The following is a 17,960-nucleotide window of genomic DNA, read 5'->3' on the forward strand; positions in this document are numbered from 1 at the left end:
GAATATCTTAGTAAAATTGAGTGAAGTTCTGTCATTCGGTTGTAAAAATTATGGCTAGTGTATATTTTCTCAAAAACTAATAAGATAGTTTTTAGGATTTCTGTTAGTTTGATATATGTAATTATCTCAGACCTGAAGCTAAATCTAGTATCATAGTATACACAAGGACGAATTTTTTAATCATATGCAACATTTTTCTACCCTGAAATATATTATATATATTAAATTTGCCACAAAGTTTGTAACACCCAAAAGGAAATATTGAAGATAGAGTATACATACATATATAAATAAATACATATACTAGTCGCTCAATTTTGAGATATCGATAATTTTGCACACGTTCTTTTCTCCCTAAGAAGCTGCTTATGTGTTGGAATCGCTGATATGGGACCACTATAGCATAACATATAGCTGCTAATCAAATTGAACGATCAAAATCAAGTCTGTTGTTTAATATAAATCTTGTCAGCAACCAAAAATGTATACGCCTATGATCTTTAAAAATAAGTATAAGAGGGAGTATAAAGTTTAGGAGCTTATCCCTTCCTAACAAAATTACAAAAAATTTTACTCAAAATATAGAAATATTTTCACGAAGTTCGAAAGCACTACCTGTTTTAAGTGAAGGGCTTATGTAAGTATACTTACCGCGTTTTGGCAAATCATCGCGCACTATTTGCCCCGTTAAATTCGTTGCTGTCGGCGTGGGTGGCAAGGTCAAGTGGGCTGGTGTTGTATTACTGGGGTACCAAGCCCAGCCTCCTGATTGTCCATTAAACATACGTAATTTCTCGTATACCGATTCGTTTTGTTGTTGTGCTTGCTGCTCTTTTTGTGAAGCCAAATTTCGTAGAACCCGATTTATTGAAGAAACCTTTAAATAATATATAACAATTAGTTTAGAACAAAATTATAAATAATTTTTATGTATTAATAGGCTAATAAAATATTAAAATTTTCTTTAGAACTATTGTACGTGCATAGAAAACTCTCTAGCCGTTGGTGCAACTCAGAAAAAAAATCGTTTGAACATTCACTGCATAATTTGCGCATGAAACAAGAAACCTCTGAAAGTATGATGCAGTCTGCGAACGATTGATGGGTATGCAAAATACGTTCACTTATCTAATACACTCTTCTGCTGCAACAGTTAGCTACAAACTGGATAGAAACATAGATGTTCAAAAGGTTGGTCCAACAAAATCATATTTTAACCTATTGGCCTTTTATACATTAATATGCGTTGTTGTTGTGGCGAGAAAACATCCCTGAAGTAATTTGAAGCCCGGGTCCGTTCCAGTTACGTAGGCTCGACTGTCGTTAGAATAGAGTCTACTGTTACGGTTTGAGATTGATCAATTAGTTTCTGAGTTTTTCTAGTGGGTGATAGCTAAGGAAATATTTTGCCCTTTAATGTGGACATTGCTACCAAATTCAGCCTTTCAACATCTCTTTTTCATTTGCACATACTTTTTTTTATCAAGAAGTTTAATTATGGCAGCCACATAATTAACGCATCAAAGCGACATAATTTCACTTCTGCGTATAAACACTTTAATACACGTAGTCATACGTATGAAACGATAGAACGACGTTCGTCTGTTTGATTTAATATGTCGAACATTTAATTAACAAGGGAAGTGACACTTTTGGCCACTAAGTATACATATATATGAGCGCGCTTGCTTTGAGGTTGATGTACAGTGCGAGTGAAGTCACGTGGCGCACGGATGCGAGTTCTACAGAGCACCATGTCAAGAAAAAATATATCAATGGAATGGCGAAGGTGGTAAGTCAGATCAAATAAACTGCGGCGTGAGCCGCATGTTGCCACTCAAGCAAAGTTTGATTACTCAAAGCGGCTCTAATTTGTCTTAATTGCATATACCGTTATATGCAATAGAAAAAGCTAAAGCTGATCCACGGGTACTATTCGAAGTTATGCTTAACATACATATACTTGTTCCTACATATATTACATAAGCGCATACCATGTTATTATAGCTCAGATATTTGTACAATAATAAAAATACTCTAAGCCTCTCTCTAAGTAATGAAAAACAATAAGCTATAGCACGTGTTTAACTTTGTTGATTTAGGCGTCACTATGGACTCTTAGCTTCCTTTTAGTCTTCATATTGATACCATGGTTTTGAAAGCAAAAGGTGTTCTTAGTTTTGATAAACGCTGGTCTTATAGAAATCCGTATGTTACTTAAATTCTTTTTACAAATCTGGTTTGACCTATATTGAAATATGGCTCTGTGGTATGGAATCCTAGTTAAATCCATTCTGACAAGTCAAAGTCTGGTATATTTTTGTTTTTAGCCTTAGGGCTTTACTGACAGTATTCTAGGTTAAGTCTTTAAGCCTTCCTCCACCCACTAGTCTTTAAAAAGTTTTAAATCTACCTACACTTACTAATCGTAGGGAATTGTTTGGCATAATATTCTTAGTGAAAATCCTGAATGGAACAGTTTGCAGATCTTTTCTCTTGTTTGAAGTTAAGTTTATATCCCATTCTTGCTTTTCGAGGCAGTTTAGGTCTTCACTGTTAAAATCTCGTAGATACATTTTTAAACTAAATAAACCTCTCCGGCGCATATGTAATGACTTTAATTCTCATTCCTGCACATTTGATTTATCTGAATCATTTTTCAAAATTAAAAAAAACTATATCCCTTTCTCTTAAAGAGTTAGGTCTTATTAAATACAACACTATTTTTGAAATATTCTCCCCAAATTTCAAATTGATCCAAATAAAATTCTAAGAGATAGACTCTTCGAAAGTTTTACCCATCAGACCACGTCAGTGCAGCGCATCTTCGAAATAATACTATCTAGTCATTGCACGAAGGATCTTTTTTCATTTGTTCAAAGTCTGTCAAAAATTCAAATTGTCAAATATTTTTTGTTTTTTGTTTTTAGATGAACCTATAATGAGTTATGATAAGAACATATTTTTGAGGCGCTAACGGAGACAATGTACCAACGGCTACGTTTTCGGAATTTTTAAATAAAATTTTTACAAAATACTGTTTAAATATCTATTTTTGATATGCTGAATGGTTTAAAATAAATATATGATTGTGTATAATAAAAAATAGAAAAATACCTTTTAATTTACAAATTTATTATAACGTTAAACCTTAACTGTTGGAATTTTTATTTCTGTAGCTGAGAAATTTTAAATTGCGACGCTTAAAAAGTCTCTTGCCTTTCATGAGTCGGCTAAATCCGCACGGTTGCGGATCCCCTCACGTCGTAAAACGCTTAAAATGACTTCACTCTGCTACAACTTTTAAAATCTACTATCTTTTTTTAACATATTTTATGCATTGTCGAATGTACACAGCTTTTTAAATAAATCTTTGCTGATGATTAATAAAATGTTGTACTTCGCTAAGAGTCCTGTAATATTATAACTATTATTTCCATTCTTTGTAACTAGCGTGCCATCGAACTCACTTGCTTCGCTGAGTTCATTGCGGGTAGCTGGGCGCGAAAACTCATTCTATCAATTGTTTGAGTACAGAATCGAATTTTGGACTTGCACGTGTTTTGTCAGCATTATTTAGAAATTTATGACACTTAATTTTTTATTATTCTTGACTTTTTTTCATAAAGTTCCATTTTTCTCATAAAATTGATTGTTTTGAGATGAAACCGATATCAAAGGAAGCAACAAGCCTGATAGAGAATCTCTTGCGAAAAGGATATTCCCACCATGAGGTAGCACGCAGGGTTCATTGCTCTACCTCCACCATTAGCATTACATGTAAAAAAATAAAAAATTTACTAAAGAAACGGCCGCCAGGACGAAAATGTCTTCTGTCTCAGTCACTGAAAAGCAAAATAATTAGGCATATCAGGACAGATGCATGTGATAATGCGGTAGAAATCAATAAGCAGCTTCGGAAAAATAATCAGCTTAACGTTTGTAATGAAACAATTTGCAACGTATCACGCGAAAATGGCTTAAAGGATCGTTCCAAGGTGAAGAAACCTCTTTTATTAAAATTCCATAAAAAATTAAGGCTCAGTTTCGCAAAAAAGCATAAAAATTTTACAATCGAGGATTGGAAGAAAGTGATCTGATCTGACGAGATCAAAATAAATCGATTTGCATCAGATGGGAAGCAGTAGGTGTGGCGCCGGAAAGGTTAACCTCCCCTTTTGTTAATAAAAAATGTTTCGATTTGATTTTGGTTTTGTTTTAGCAGGTAGGTAACGTAATTGCTTACATTATGTTTACGTGAACTGAGTTTTTTAGTCATTTTTCCATTTTCGTGTGTGCAATAAGATGGAAGGACTGATGGATAGACTTTATATGCAAATCACCTTTAGGTAAAGCTGGAATACATGTTTTTATTTATCTAACTTTTTCTAAAGATTACTGCCCTAAAATCGCTCGGAATTTCGATTTGTTCAAAATTAACGGAAACGAAAAGAATTGATGTGCTTAATTGAAATTTTTTTTTCTATTTTTTTTATAAACTTAATTATTTACAGTTTATCAGTAAGATATCAAGTAATTTAAGTGAACATATTAATATTATAACAGAAATATTGGAACTCCAGTGAGAACAGCTATTGGATTCTAAATTTTATAACTCAGATTTTATTTACAATGTGTAATATTCGAAAAAGAAAAATGCACCACGCAATGTGCGAAATGCTATAAATGGACACAACGAATATTCCTAAATGAATAATCGTTGCGCATACCTAAGTATTTATATTTATGTTTTCAATTTCTATGATATGACAAAATTTATAATTATGAAAAGTCTTCTGAATTAAAACGCTGTATAACCGATAAAAACCCCAGAATTCATAATAAAATAAACATTTAATAGGCAATTTTTCCAACTTATGTATGTGCGTTGCGTCAGAAATTGCTTATTGAGCAAAGGATAACAATAAAACGGTGGTTAAGCGGCCGCGTTTCCACTTTTGTGGTGGCTTAGGTCGTAAGCGTGAAGGAGTTAAGATCAATCCGAATACGAGCCTATACATTCGAATCCAAAAATTCATGAAACTTAAATTATATTTAATTTTTCATTTTATTAATTGGAATTAAGCATATCTCAATTTAATTACTTGAATAGCATATATTTCTTCCTGAGATAATTAAAATATTTCAAGGAAATATGTTCATATGTTTAGGTTTATTGAATATTCCCTTTTTATGCGTATTTTCACAAATGTGATAATCACACAACATTCATAAGTACACGTACACTGATGCTTGCTTCTTCTTGCCCCGAGTTAATATCGTTTACACGATATGAGTCGAAAGAAATATACTTTTGAGCTGCACCGGAATGTGTACTCTTTATTGATATTCTTAAGACTAACTTGTTACATAGATCTTACTGCTATTTATACTAACTAGTGTTACTTATTACTAGTTGATAGTTTCTTTACATATAACATATTGTTTGTTTAAATACATTTGCATTGTTCTTAGATAAGGTTGTTTTGTTTAATGTTGTTTTCATACATTCTGTTCATTCAGAGATAAGGTTGTTTTGACGTTTGTTTGTTTAGGATAAGTAAACGCTCCTTAACTCCCGCACAAACAATGACTTTTGTCCACACTTTTTGCTTTTTGCGAGTTGAACGATCGCGGGCCAGAAGGGGGTTGGGGCGCACTGCCACATAATTATTTCAGATAGTTTTTATTAATCGAATTTATTTTAAAAAAGATTATAAGTATGAATATACGTGTATTTATATTTTTACGTATACATATAATATATTAATTAGATTACGAAAATAAGTCATTACTGTCAATAATCAGTATTGATACTCTCGCAACATGTTGCTACAGAGTATAATAGTTTTATTCACCTAACGGTTGTTTGTACCACCTAAAACTAATCGAGTTGGATATAGGGTTATGTATATATAAATGATCAGGATGAAAAGACGAGTTGAAATCCGGGTGACTGTCTGTCCGTCCGTCCGTGCAAGCTGTAACTTGAGTAAAAATGAGATATCTTTATGAAACTTGGTACACATGTTTCTTGGTACAGTAAGACGGTTGGTATTGCAGATGGGCGTAATCGGACCACTGCCACGCCCACAAAACGCCATTAATCAAAAACAAATAAATTATCATAACTAAACTCCGCAATAAGATACAAGACTGTTATTTGGTACATGAGATCATATTAGGGAGGAGCATCTGCAGTTAAACTTTTTTTTTTAAGTGGGTGTGGTCCCGCCCCTAATAGGTTTAATGTGTATATCTCCTAAACTACTAAAGCTTTAATAACAAAATTCACTGGTAGCAAATGTTTTTAGAATCTCTACCTACGGTGTGAAAATGGGTGAAATCGGGAGACAACCCCGCCCACTCCCCACATAACGGTACTGTTAAAAACTACTAAAAGCGCGATAAATGAAGCACTAAACATGCCAGAGACATTAAATTTTATCTCAGGGATGGTAGGAGATGACTTTATAGGAACCGTGTTCAAAATTAGACAGTGGGCGTGACACCCCCCACTGTTAGGTGAAAACCCATATCTTGGGATCTTTTTAACCGATTTCAACCAAATTTGGTACATAACATTCTTTTTATATTTCTATGTTATGGTGTGAAAATAGGCGAAATCGGATTACAACCACGCCTATTTTCCATATGACACCATTTTAAATTCCACTTGATTCTTTCACTTTCCACTATGCAAATCAAGCAACAATGATTATATCGGCGTAAAGCTTTGCGTGAATAAAACGTTTAAAGTATGCCACTTTGTGACAAAAAATTCTCTAAATCGAACCATACTGTTCAAGCCCCTAGGTACTGAATATGTGGACCCCAGTACCTATAGTTGACTTTTTACCGCAAATATCGGCCATTGTGTAAGATATATAATTGAAATTCATATAATAGAATAAATAAATGAAACTATCGATCGTAATATGTCTTTGTTTCAAAAATGGGTTGAATCGGATCAATAGTTCTTGTATATATTGTATCCTCATATATCTAATATAAATATCTTTGAACTTCCGCGTGACTTTATACCGCATATGTGAGTTATCTCAATGAAAATGAGAGAGCGTGTTTTACTCATAACAAGATCAAAGCGGGTGAAAATTTTGCTTAGCCCCCATGTAACTAATATCAGGATTTTCGAGCATTCGTCTGACTTTACTAGATTTGATTGGTGATGGTATGTGAGGTACCTTAATGAAACAGTGGGAGCATTTTATTAGTCTGTGGCATGTTAGTAGTATGTGGTATTGGAAAAAATTAATAAAATCGTTTTAATACTACCCTCAAATTCCATATACTACTTATAATGCTTTTCGTTATTCTAACCAGTTTTATGCCGAATATGTCGGTCAGTGAGTATTAATATTTTTTTTATATATAAAATTGCTTCAAAATATGTTCTCGAGTATAGCTGAGCAATGTCAAAATTAATATATTTCTCTATCCACAATATATATAAGATTTCCGTCTTTCCACCTGACTTTACACCGTTCCGATTGATCAACGTGATATTTTAACGAAATTAAGTGGAAAAGATTTCTTAAAAATTATGTGGTTTGACGCTGAATTAGAATGAAATTAGTATATACTAAGTCTAAACCTCACACCTTCATATAATGAATTCCGATCCTCTGGTTGACGTTTCCACCTAAGCTTATAATATAAAATTTAGCCACTTTGGTGGAGTTAATATCACATTCATACTTATGTGTATCTCACTTCAAGCAATAAAACTGAGACTAAATTTATGGCCTTTAATATAAGTCAAGAAGATACCAAATTTGATTGTAATTTAATCACGATATCATTTAATAATGGATGTTTAATTCAACATTTTTTAATATACGGTTTGGAGGAATTTTCTGGTCTTTGATGTTCCCAGCACACATGTACTACTTATGGTATAATTTTTTTCGTCAATTTGATAATTTAATGAAATTAAATGGACAGTTTTTCTTAAAAATAATGTATATCGCTGCATAAGAATGAAATTGGTCTAGACTTACCTTATACCCCTAATATACTGATTTCCGCTCCTCTGGTACAACAGCAACCTCATATACCCCACATATTAAATCTAACCCCTTTGGTTCAGTTTATATCACATATACCATGTTTGAGTTAAATAGCTTCTTTTTGTAAAAGTTAACATTTCGGAGAAAAAAATAGTATTGACACAAAATAAATCTATGATCAATAACATAAGTTAATAAGATACCAAATAATAATCGAGTAATGAATGTTGAATTCTTTCGCAACATTTTTATACTTTCGCAACATGTTGCAACAGAGTATAGTTTTGTTCACCAAAGAGTTGTTTGCATCACCTAAAGTGATAGATATAGATTTCTATATACATATATTTCTTCTAATATTTGGTGATAATCAGTGGTTAGGTATATTTTCTCAGTCATCATGTTGAACTTATTATAAAATATACCAGACAACAATGCTAAAAAAGTTTCTTAGAGTGCTGGACTTTGTATGGAGCAAAAAAATCTTTCTAGAAAAAATTGCATGAAATAAATATTAGTAATGTAGTATCAAAGACCCTTTTTATGTGGTTATAGATAAACTGCGACCCCATCGGTTTACATGCTGCTGTCTATTATTTCAGTTTTGCGACACATTTTAATATGAAGGTCATGAGGTGAACTGTATACTCAAGAAAATTACATTTTTACCTAGCGCCGTTGGCAGCTTATGAAAGGTTTAGATATTAAGACAGAATGAAGAAAATCTACATACCTGCTCTACATATGTGTATACCATACTTAATTATATGAAAGTTATTGTTAATTAAGCCTTCATTGATAGACCCTTCAAAATAGGTACCATAGATCCCCCTGTTTTAGAAAGCGTTTAACAAAAGTAATTTACGGAGGGGTTTTCCGAGAACTTAATTTCAATACAATGAAATAAACTACTAATTTCTAAAATATAAATATAACTAAATATTATGTATTATTATGTTAGTGAATAGCTAAGTAATATATAGGTATACAAAAGTACGTAAGCTGTACCAACATGTTGCAAGAGCATAATAAATATCAGTACACTGTGTTTGTAGTTTCAGTTTCACTAGATGTCTTTACCAGCAAAGTGCTTTATTCAAACTAATTTTAGTATATTAGTTATATAGTGTTTAAAGTATTATTATATACAGTGACGAGCAAAACCGTATTATATACAGTGGCGAGCAAACACCTATACATATGTGCACCAGTATACCATAGTACGTATACACGGAACACGAAAGGAGTCATAGCAAGGACTTACAAGGAATTGCTATGAAAGAGAGCAGCACCTAGAATCCAACTTTTAACACCCGGACGGACTGAATTACATAAGTATTATCTATAAGTATTTCATATATTAATCCATTTATTATTAATTAATTATGCCTAGATTAAGTAGAAAATCTATATTACTGAGTCCTCTTCAGAATAGAAGACGTATGAGAGTTCTTCGTGCAAACTCTTTATAAAGAGATAGTGATCAGTCACAAAATACTGTAAGTCACGCTAATCGTAGATTAGATTCCGATGTACGTCTGTCCGAACAAATTATCAATACAAATCAACATAGAACCAGGCGGGAAAATCTCGAGGTACGGTCTTTTGAACAAAATTTAAATACTGTTCAACATAGAACAAGGCGGCAAGATCCGCAAATTCGCTCTGAAGAGCAAATAAAAGATACTCGAGGTAATAGGTCACGGCGTGAAGACCCCGAGGTTCGATCTGTTGAGCAAGTTGCAAATACTGTTCAACATAGAACAAGGCGGCAAGATCCCCAAATTCGCTCTGAAGAGCAAATAAGAAATACTCGAGGTCATAGACTCGTCGAGAAAATCCTGAGGTACGTTATGATGAACAAAGTAGGAACACTAGGGATCATAGAGAACTTCGCGCAAGAAATCCTGAGTATAGGAATTTAGAGCGCATTCGTGATCAAATGCAAAGGGAACATGCAAGAAGAAATCCTGAAATAAGGAGAGAGGAGCGTGATAGAGAAACACAACGTCGACAGCTTAGTAGGAGGGGTATGAGGGAAGAAATTTTGGATCAGAGACGTCTTAGACAAGGTCAAGTTCGCCTTCGTAGAGATAACCCACTCAATACTCAAATTGAAAACCAAATTCAGTCCCAACGAATCCGATTAACAAGAGAAAATAATGTTATAGAAACTGATAATAGTGGCAATTTAACAGATTTCAAAAACATTTATTTCCAAAATATAAATAAGAGCCCTACTGAAATATGTATTTGCTGCGGCGGCTTATGGTTTTCACACCAAGTTCGCAAATTAAATTTCGAAACTATTGCGCAAAGTCACCCGAATGCTGCATCCGCCTTCTTTTTAATGCAAAAATTTCATTCAGAAGATGGAAATTACAATTTTTGTGCTACATGCAAAAATGCGATTGTTAAAAAGAACGTTCCAAAAATATGTTTAGCTAACGGTCTAGACTTTCCTGAAATACCGGATTGTTTGAAAGGTTTAACCCCAATTGAAGAACGTCTCATAATGCCTAGATTGCCTTTTATGACAATCCGTCCGTTAGGATATCAAGGTCAGAGTTTGCTCAAAGGTGCTGTTGTTAATATACCAATTTCTGTTAACAATATTGTGACATCTCTCAAAAGGTTTAAGATAATAATTCAGAAGAGTTGTCATTTGGAACAATATACGTTGGGCAGAAGCGTACATGCTCTGAAACGTATAGCAAGATAATACGTTCTGAAATTCGCCGTTTTGACAGAAGAGCGTGTACCATTCCAAAGTTGTTCTATGATTACAAAAAATTAGAACTGCTACAAATTAAGAATAGTACATCCATTTGCCTTAGAAAGTTTTCAGGTCGCAACCGAGTTACGGCCCAAAATCTATTAAACGAAAACTTTGTTCAAAACCTGATTCAACACGATGATGGTTACAAGGTTTTGAAAGGCGTTAGATCCTCACCTGCGCACTGGGAAGCTGAGAAGAAAAAGGCAATCGCTATAATTCGCCAATTTGGGCTTCCAACCTTCTTTATCACTTTATCGGCTGCAGAATCTCAGTGGGTTGAGCTTTTGGTCATCCTTTCTAAAACTGTTGATTCTAAAGATATTTCGAAAGAGGAAGCCAACAGTTTAACAACCCAAGATAAATTCCGCTTAATTCGTTCAGACGCGGTTACTTGTGCTAGATATTTGGACTACCGCTATCGACAAATTCTTAAGCTTTTTAAAGATAATGCCGGCATTTTTTGATAGCATTTTGTCACAAATTTCTACTGGAAAGTGGAGTTTTAACAGAGAAGTTCCCCGCATGTACATGGCATGTATTGGCTTAATAATGCTCCCAGGATCAACCTTCAAGATCCTCAGACATTCCCTGATATCATTAGTTTTATTGACAATTATATTTCTACAGATGGTTCGGTTAGCCACTTAAAAAATTATTTGGTTTATCAAAAGCATAACCCCGGTCGGTCTTTTGCTAGGGAAATAAGAGGACAACAGTTTTCTCGTTTTGGTATACCACATCCACCAATGCCTTCAACACAAATACTGTTACCTCTTACAGAAACAAGTCAAAACTCAGAAAGACACAAGGAAAACTTTTTCAAAATTCAAAACCTTTTGAATTCAAATATGACTACAGAAGACATTTCTAATTCAAGAGATTTTGAACATTTCCTGTCGGATAGTAGAATAAATATGTCTTTTGATGACTATTTGTTAGCCCTTAGATCAAGTTTAACAAAACCCAAAATTTTTCTGCAAAGAAAATTACAGGATCGTTTTATAAACGCTTGTAATCCTCTGATTTTGGAACTCCATAGAGCAAATATGGATATCCAATATATACTGGATGCATATGCTTGCTGGTCATATATAATTAATTATATTAAAAAGTCTAACAGGGGAGTTTCTAGGCTCTGAAATGAAGCTATATCAGAGGTAAATGCTGGAAATTATACTATTGAGCAAAAACTTAAACATATAGGTCACAAATTTATATCAGGCACAGAAATATCTGTACAAGAAGCAGTATATTGCTGCATTGGGCTCCATCTTTCGGAAGCAAGTAATGCAGAAATATTTATAAATACCTCTCGACCTGAGGAACGTGTTCGAGTGGTGAAACCTAGAGCAGAACTTCAGAACCTTTCTTCAGGTTCGACTGAAATATTCGTAGCCGGTATTTTAGACCGTTATGTTCAAAGATCCGATCAGTTAGAAACTCTTTGTTTAGCTGATTTCGCATCTAGGTATAAATATTTTAAATCTAGTAGAAGAGCACAAGATAGTGATCATGAAGAAGAAGAGAGGGAAAACGATAATTTACCAGAAAGCGGGGTTGTCGTGCCTCGTAAAGACGTAAAGACGTAAAGCGGTTTTGTGAAAAATCGTACCAAACCTTGTTTTATATGGTATAGAAGGTTTAACCCAGATTTGGCCAGAGTTGAGTATTTCCGCGAAATGTAAATGCTTTGTTATTCTTGGCGGAATGAACAGCAAGATCTCATTGAAAACGATAATGAGCAGACTTGCATAACACATCGTATTATGATTGAGGAAAATCAAAGAAAATATGATGGTTTTGAGCAAAGAGAACTTGAAAATGTTCTAGAAAGTCTTTATAATGAAATAGACTTGGACGAAGGTGCTCAAAATGAACTACCTATCGTGGAAAATGAGTTCAGAGTGTTGGCACTTCCAGAAATAAACCCAAATATAAATTTGCTGGACTTGCATGGTGAAGATTCAACAGATAATGGCACTGAATCTGATTGCAATATTAGACTTATTAAATACCCCCTTTAATTCCAGTTGAGGAATTATTTTCTTTAGTTCAAAGTCTAAATACTAAGCAAAGAACCTATTTGACACATTTGATGCACCACCTAAAAACAAATCTCCCATTTTATGAGTTCATTGGCGGCGGTGCAGGTGTAGGAAAGAGTCGTTTGATATCTGCAATATATCAAGCTCTTAACCATCATTACAATTCACACCTGGATCCAATCCAAGTTCCTTAAAAGTTCTTCTTTGCGCATCTACGGTTAAAGCAGCATTCGGAATAGGTGGAATGACCCTTCATTCAATATTCTCTTTACCTGTTAATCAGTTGAATAGAGAGTTGAGGCCACTTAGCAATGACACAGTTAATTCATTGTATTCCAGATTTATCGATTTAAAATTAATCATAATTGATGAAATATCGCTAGTAGGTGCTCGTATGTTTAGCTCTGTTGATACGAGATTAAAACAAATTTTCAAAACAGTGGTATACCGATCATAGTGTTTGGTGATTTGAAGCAACTCTCACCTGTTGGAGATAGGTGGATATTCTATCCTAATCCCAATGATGCATACAGCACTTTAGTTGGTTCCCCTTTGTGGGAGTTATTTAAATACTTTGAATTAACACAGATAATGAGACAAAGGGAGGATCAGGTCTTTGCAATTGCATTAAATCATTAGGCATCTGGTACTATGACAAATGAGGACATATCACTCATTGAAACTCGAGTAGTTAATTTCGAAGAAGTTCCCGATGATGCCATACATTTATTTTGGTCTAATGAAGAGACAAATAATTTCAATGCCCTTAAGCTCAGTCGAATTCCAACTGAAGCTATCCTTTCAACTGCAAAAGACTCAGTTAAAGGAATTGGTATAAGTGAAAATGAGAATATTTTGGAAAAGGTTAAACTTTTCAAAACTTCTGAAACGCAGGAACTGCCCTATAAATTGACACTAAAAACATCCGTTAAATATATGATTACAATGAAAAAAACACGTGTGATGGCTTGGTTAATGGGGCAGCTGGACAACTTATGCAAATTGATTTCCATTGTTATTTTTCAACAATTCTGTGGATTAAATTTTTGGAACCTTCTGTTGGTTTGATAGCACGATCAAACAAGCCTCATCCTCTAGAAAGTTCTTGGACACCAATTGAAAAAGTTTTAAAATCTTTTCAATATAAAAGAAATGAACAAATTTCAATTGAAAGAAATCAGTTTCCAGTTGTTCCGGCTGAGGGAATAACTATTCATAAAGTTGTAGTTCATACTCGACCCAGAATGCCTAGAGCTTCAATATATGTCGCTTGTAGTCGAGCTACTTCTGCAGAAGGTCTATTCATCATAGGAAATTTTATTCCTCCTAACAAATTTTCTGAATCGGATCCCGTTTTTAGGGAACTGAGGGAATTGAACACAAATAAAGCTTTGACAACAAGTTTCAATTTTATGATTTCCCGAACATCAGGACATCAAATGTTATTCCATAATGTTCAGAGTCTTCACACTCACATTAATGATATAAAAAGCGACTGTTTGATGCTATCTTCATATATTTTATGATTTGTAGAAACTTGGAGTTATCCTTGCGAAAGTTTTGATATACCAGGATTTACTCCAATTAACGAGCTGAGGATAGATAGCACGGAAACATCCAACAGAAATAAACGGGGCATTATAATAAATGCAAAGCCTAGTATTGCTTGCTCTATAGAATCAAAGGCTGTAAAGAAAATTTATTCAGGCCGCAAAGTTTTAGAAGCGGTTCTGTTTAAATGTTTTTAATATTAATACTCTGGTTCTATATAGAAATTCAGCTTTCTCTGTCAGACAATCAATTGTAGAACTTCAGGAAGTCCTTACTTCTGAGTTAAGCAATCAAAATGTGCTAATGTTGGAGATTTTAACATTTGTTTAATGTCTACAGGGACTGCAATAACAAATCTGCTCCAAGAAAAAAACTTTAGTTCCCTGCTTGGTGCAGAATATTCAACTACACCCGCCGGTACACAAATTGATTGGGTGTAAATGCAATTACTTTTGAGACAGTACACAGCTATCATCACAGTATTTGTGTCTCAATTTCGAACTAAGGTTTTCAGACTTAGTGCAATAGTTCTTCATTTTTTTTTCCAAATATAATCGAATTGGAATGGTATAGGAATTTTGACAGTCGTTTTTAAGACAATTATAAGAAAAATATGTAAATAATCTAATTAAGAAAATTTAAATTATATACATAATTTGTTGTTATATATGACATTATTGTATAAATATATGATAGAAATTTAATAGTATAAGAAAAAAAGAAATATAATTTGGATATATGTATAAGAATCTCTACAAAAATTTATGTTTAATACTGTAAATATTATATACAAGTTAATATAATAATATTATATCATTTTTAAAGTTGTTAATATTTATTATTTTTAAGCTAAACATGTATAATAATATCGATATAATAAATAAAAAATGTTATTCATTGTCCAAAAACGATTTCTTTTTATACTTCTCAATACAGTTGTAATGCATTCTATATAAAATCAATTATAAGCGTATACAAAAAGCACAAGAACGATTTCTCATAATTTGAGTAAATTTAGTTTACAAATTGCTCAAATTATTTTCACTGTGAGTGAAAAGTAAATAACTAAGGCAACAGTTCCTACTTCTAATTATTAAAATATATAAAGAAGTCTTAAGCGAATATACCATTTAACTTTGCGAGAGTATAAAATGTTCGGTTACACTTGATTTTAGCCTTTCCTTACTTGTTTTTAATACAAATTAAGCAACATAATAATTACTAGGGGTCCTCAGTTGAAACGCCTCTGTGTATGGGTGCAACCAGCGAAATACCGGCGAGTTCGCGCGGACATTGTGTTGTTGAAAAAAACGAAAAGACGACTTTGTCGACAAATATACATATTTACATATATACAAACGAGCTCACATACATATTGACGCCAAATTTTGCGCATCGTCGCGGAGTTGACAAAATTTGTTTCAATCCAGAATTTTACGACAATGTCGGTCGGCTATGTTGTCTCGTTTGTCCTTTTTGCAGCGCTTTGCTATTGAAAATTGACTTACGCTCTTTTGAAATACTACGATTACCAATTGGCTTGCATTTCCATAACGTCGTGTTTAGATAAAATGGGCTAAATTAAGAAACTATGAAACAATGATAATAAGTAAACATATAAAAGTACTATATGCAGTGTGCTTAGAATATATAGAAGTAGTTAAAAATCTCTTATGAATGGCAATTTTATATAAATTTTATAATTTGATGCCATACAAAGTGCATAATATAAAAAAAATTAAAATATTATTTTAACTCGCTAATAGGTCATGTTGTCAATTCTCCTTTCTGAAGGGAACATCAGACAAATTCTTCAATTTCTGATTTTAAGCATCGTCGTGAGGAAGCAGCTTGTGGGCAACATAAAACGCGGGGGGATAGGTAGGATTTTCAGTGGTGGCTGTCGAATTGTCAAATGAATGAATTTTTCTCGTTTTACTGAAACCATTCAAATTCAATTTCATTCATTAATTTTATTTTATAAACTTAATTTCGCATTTGCGTAGGAATTCTATATGAAAACTAAATGTGGTTTACCAGGCGCACAGAAAAAATAGCGCGGTGCAGAGTTATGAACGAACGCACTTTGCTTTGAAGCAGACGCACGTTCCTTATGAATGAGTTTGTTGTCGTTGTAATATGAAATACTTAGAAAATATGCCGCGAGTTCGCTTGAATATTATTGGCCGATGATGGCGTCTACGTTTTTTTGTCACTTGCGCGAATGTTTGATTTTTTGCGAAAGGCATATTGAGGGACATACATATGTACATATGTGTACATATATGCAAATATATTTGGACATGCGAATGAAGGAAGGCAATATCAAGAATATTCACATATAGACATATGAATATTTGAAGCAAGTAAACAGCAATAGCTGTTTGAGTTCACAGATTAGACAAAATTACTCGAATATCGTCTGTGGTGCTGGTTGTTTAGCACACTTCTTTATGGCAATGTAAAATATTTTGCCTAAGTTCATATCCCATCACATATTTTTATATACTCTTTTTTTTATTTTTATAACTCTTTTTTATTAAATGATATTTTAATTCTATTTTCATATTATTTCCTTCATTATTTATATTTTCTTGTCGGAAGTCAATTACTTTCATATTATTTCCCTCATTATTTATATTTTCTTGTCGGAAGTCAATTACTTTCATTTTTATTATTTCAATTTTTGTTTATGCGCATATCAAAGAACATCTGTGCATATGTATGTGTATACATTTTGCTTATAGAGTGGTGTAGTTCGTTTCGTACCCTGATAGTTGTGGTGAAATTTTATTTTCGAACTTGCGCGTTTTCGATGTTCATTCATCGTAATTAACATTTTAGAACAGCTAACATTTGCTCCTTCTCTATTCATTAACATTCTCTAACTTTAGTACAGCTAACATTTGCGCCTTCTCTATTCATTAACATTCTCTGACGGAACGTCAGACAAATAAATACATCTCATAATATAAAGTACATCTCATAATATAAAGTACGTCACATATTATAAAGTAAAAAAAACGAAGTAAATAAATTAATTTAACTTATACAAAACTTATTTTCTAAAAGGTACCCCTAACATGTGATTTTTTTAAGTCCTCAGGCTGTATCAATATTATCTCGTAGGGCTAAAGCCGGAATATTTGTATGATCATGTAGTCTCTCAACATACTTTGTGCTTATTCTGCGAATTTCATCTTTAACCTATGGAATGTTTAAAACTTTTTGAATTTCGATTGGCCACAAACCAGGGCGCGTTAAAAATAAGTCTAAGCGGTTTGGGCTGATATCGTTGAAGAGTTTCAATATTTGATTGGCTTGCGGTACCCCACAATTGGATAGCATATGTCCATACAAGCTTTAAAATAGCCTTTTAAAGCCGAAATCTGTTCTCCAAACTAAGCTGCGATGTTCTCCCAGGCAGCCAATACGTTTTTTTGGTTTTTATATTGAGTTTTCTTGTCATGCTTTTAACAAGACTTTTCTAGGTTAATCTTCGATTTATGTGAAGTCCAAAATATTTTGCAGAATCACAATGAGGAATTTGTGTAT

At 33.3% G+C, this 17,960-nt stretch overlaps 1 protein-coding gene across 3 annotated transcripts in view; it reads right to left on the reverse strand.

Moving 5' to 3' along the window:
• Positions 1-17,960, reverse strand: part of toy (twin of eyeless) — a 69,698-nt gene that overhangs the window by 33,380 nt on the left and 18,358 nt on the right. For all 3 annotated transcript variants that reach the window (XM_036359234.2, XM_036359236.2, XM_036359233.2), the window contains exon 3: positions 652-877. In XM_036359234.2, coding sequence (XP_036215127.1) covers positions 652-877 — 226 coding nt within the window. The remainder of the gene's footprint in view (positions 1-651; positions 878-17,960) is intronic.

This window comes from Bactrocera oleae, chromosome X (genome assembly GCF_042242935.1).
Source record: "Bactrocera oleae isolate idBacOlea1 chromosome X, idBacOlea1, whole genome shotgun sequence".
Taxonomy (NCBI): domain Eukaryota; kingdom Metazoa; phylum Arthropoda; class Insecta; order Diptera; family Tephritidae; genus Bactrocera; species Bactrocera oleae.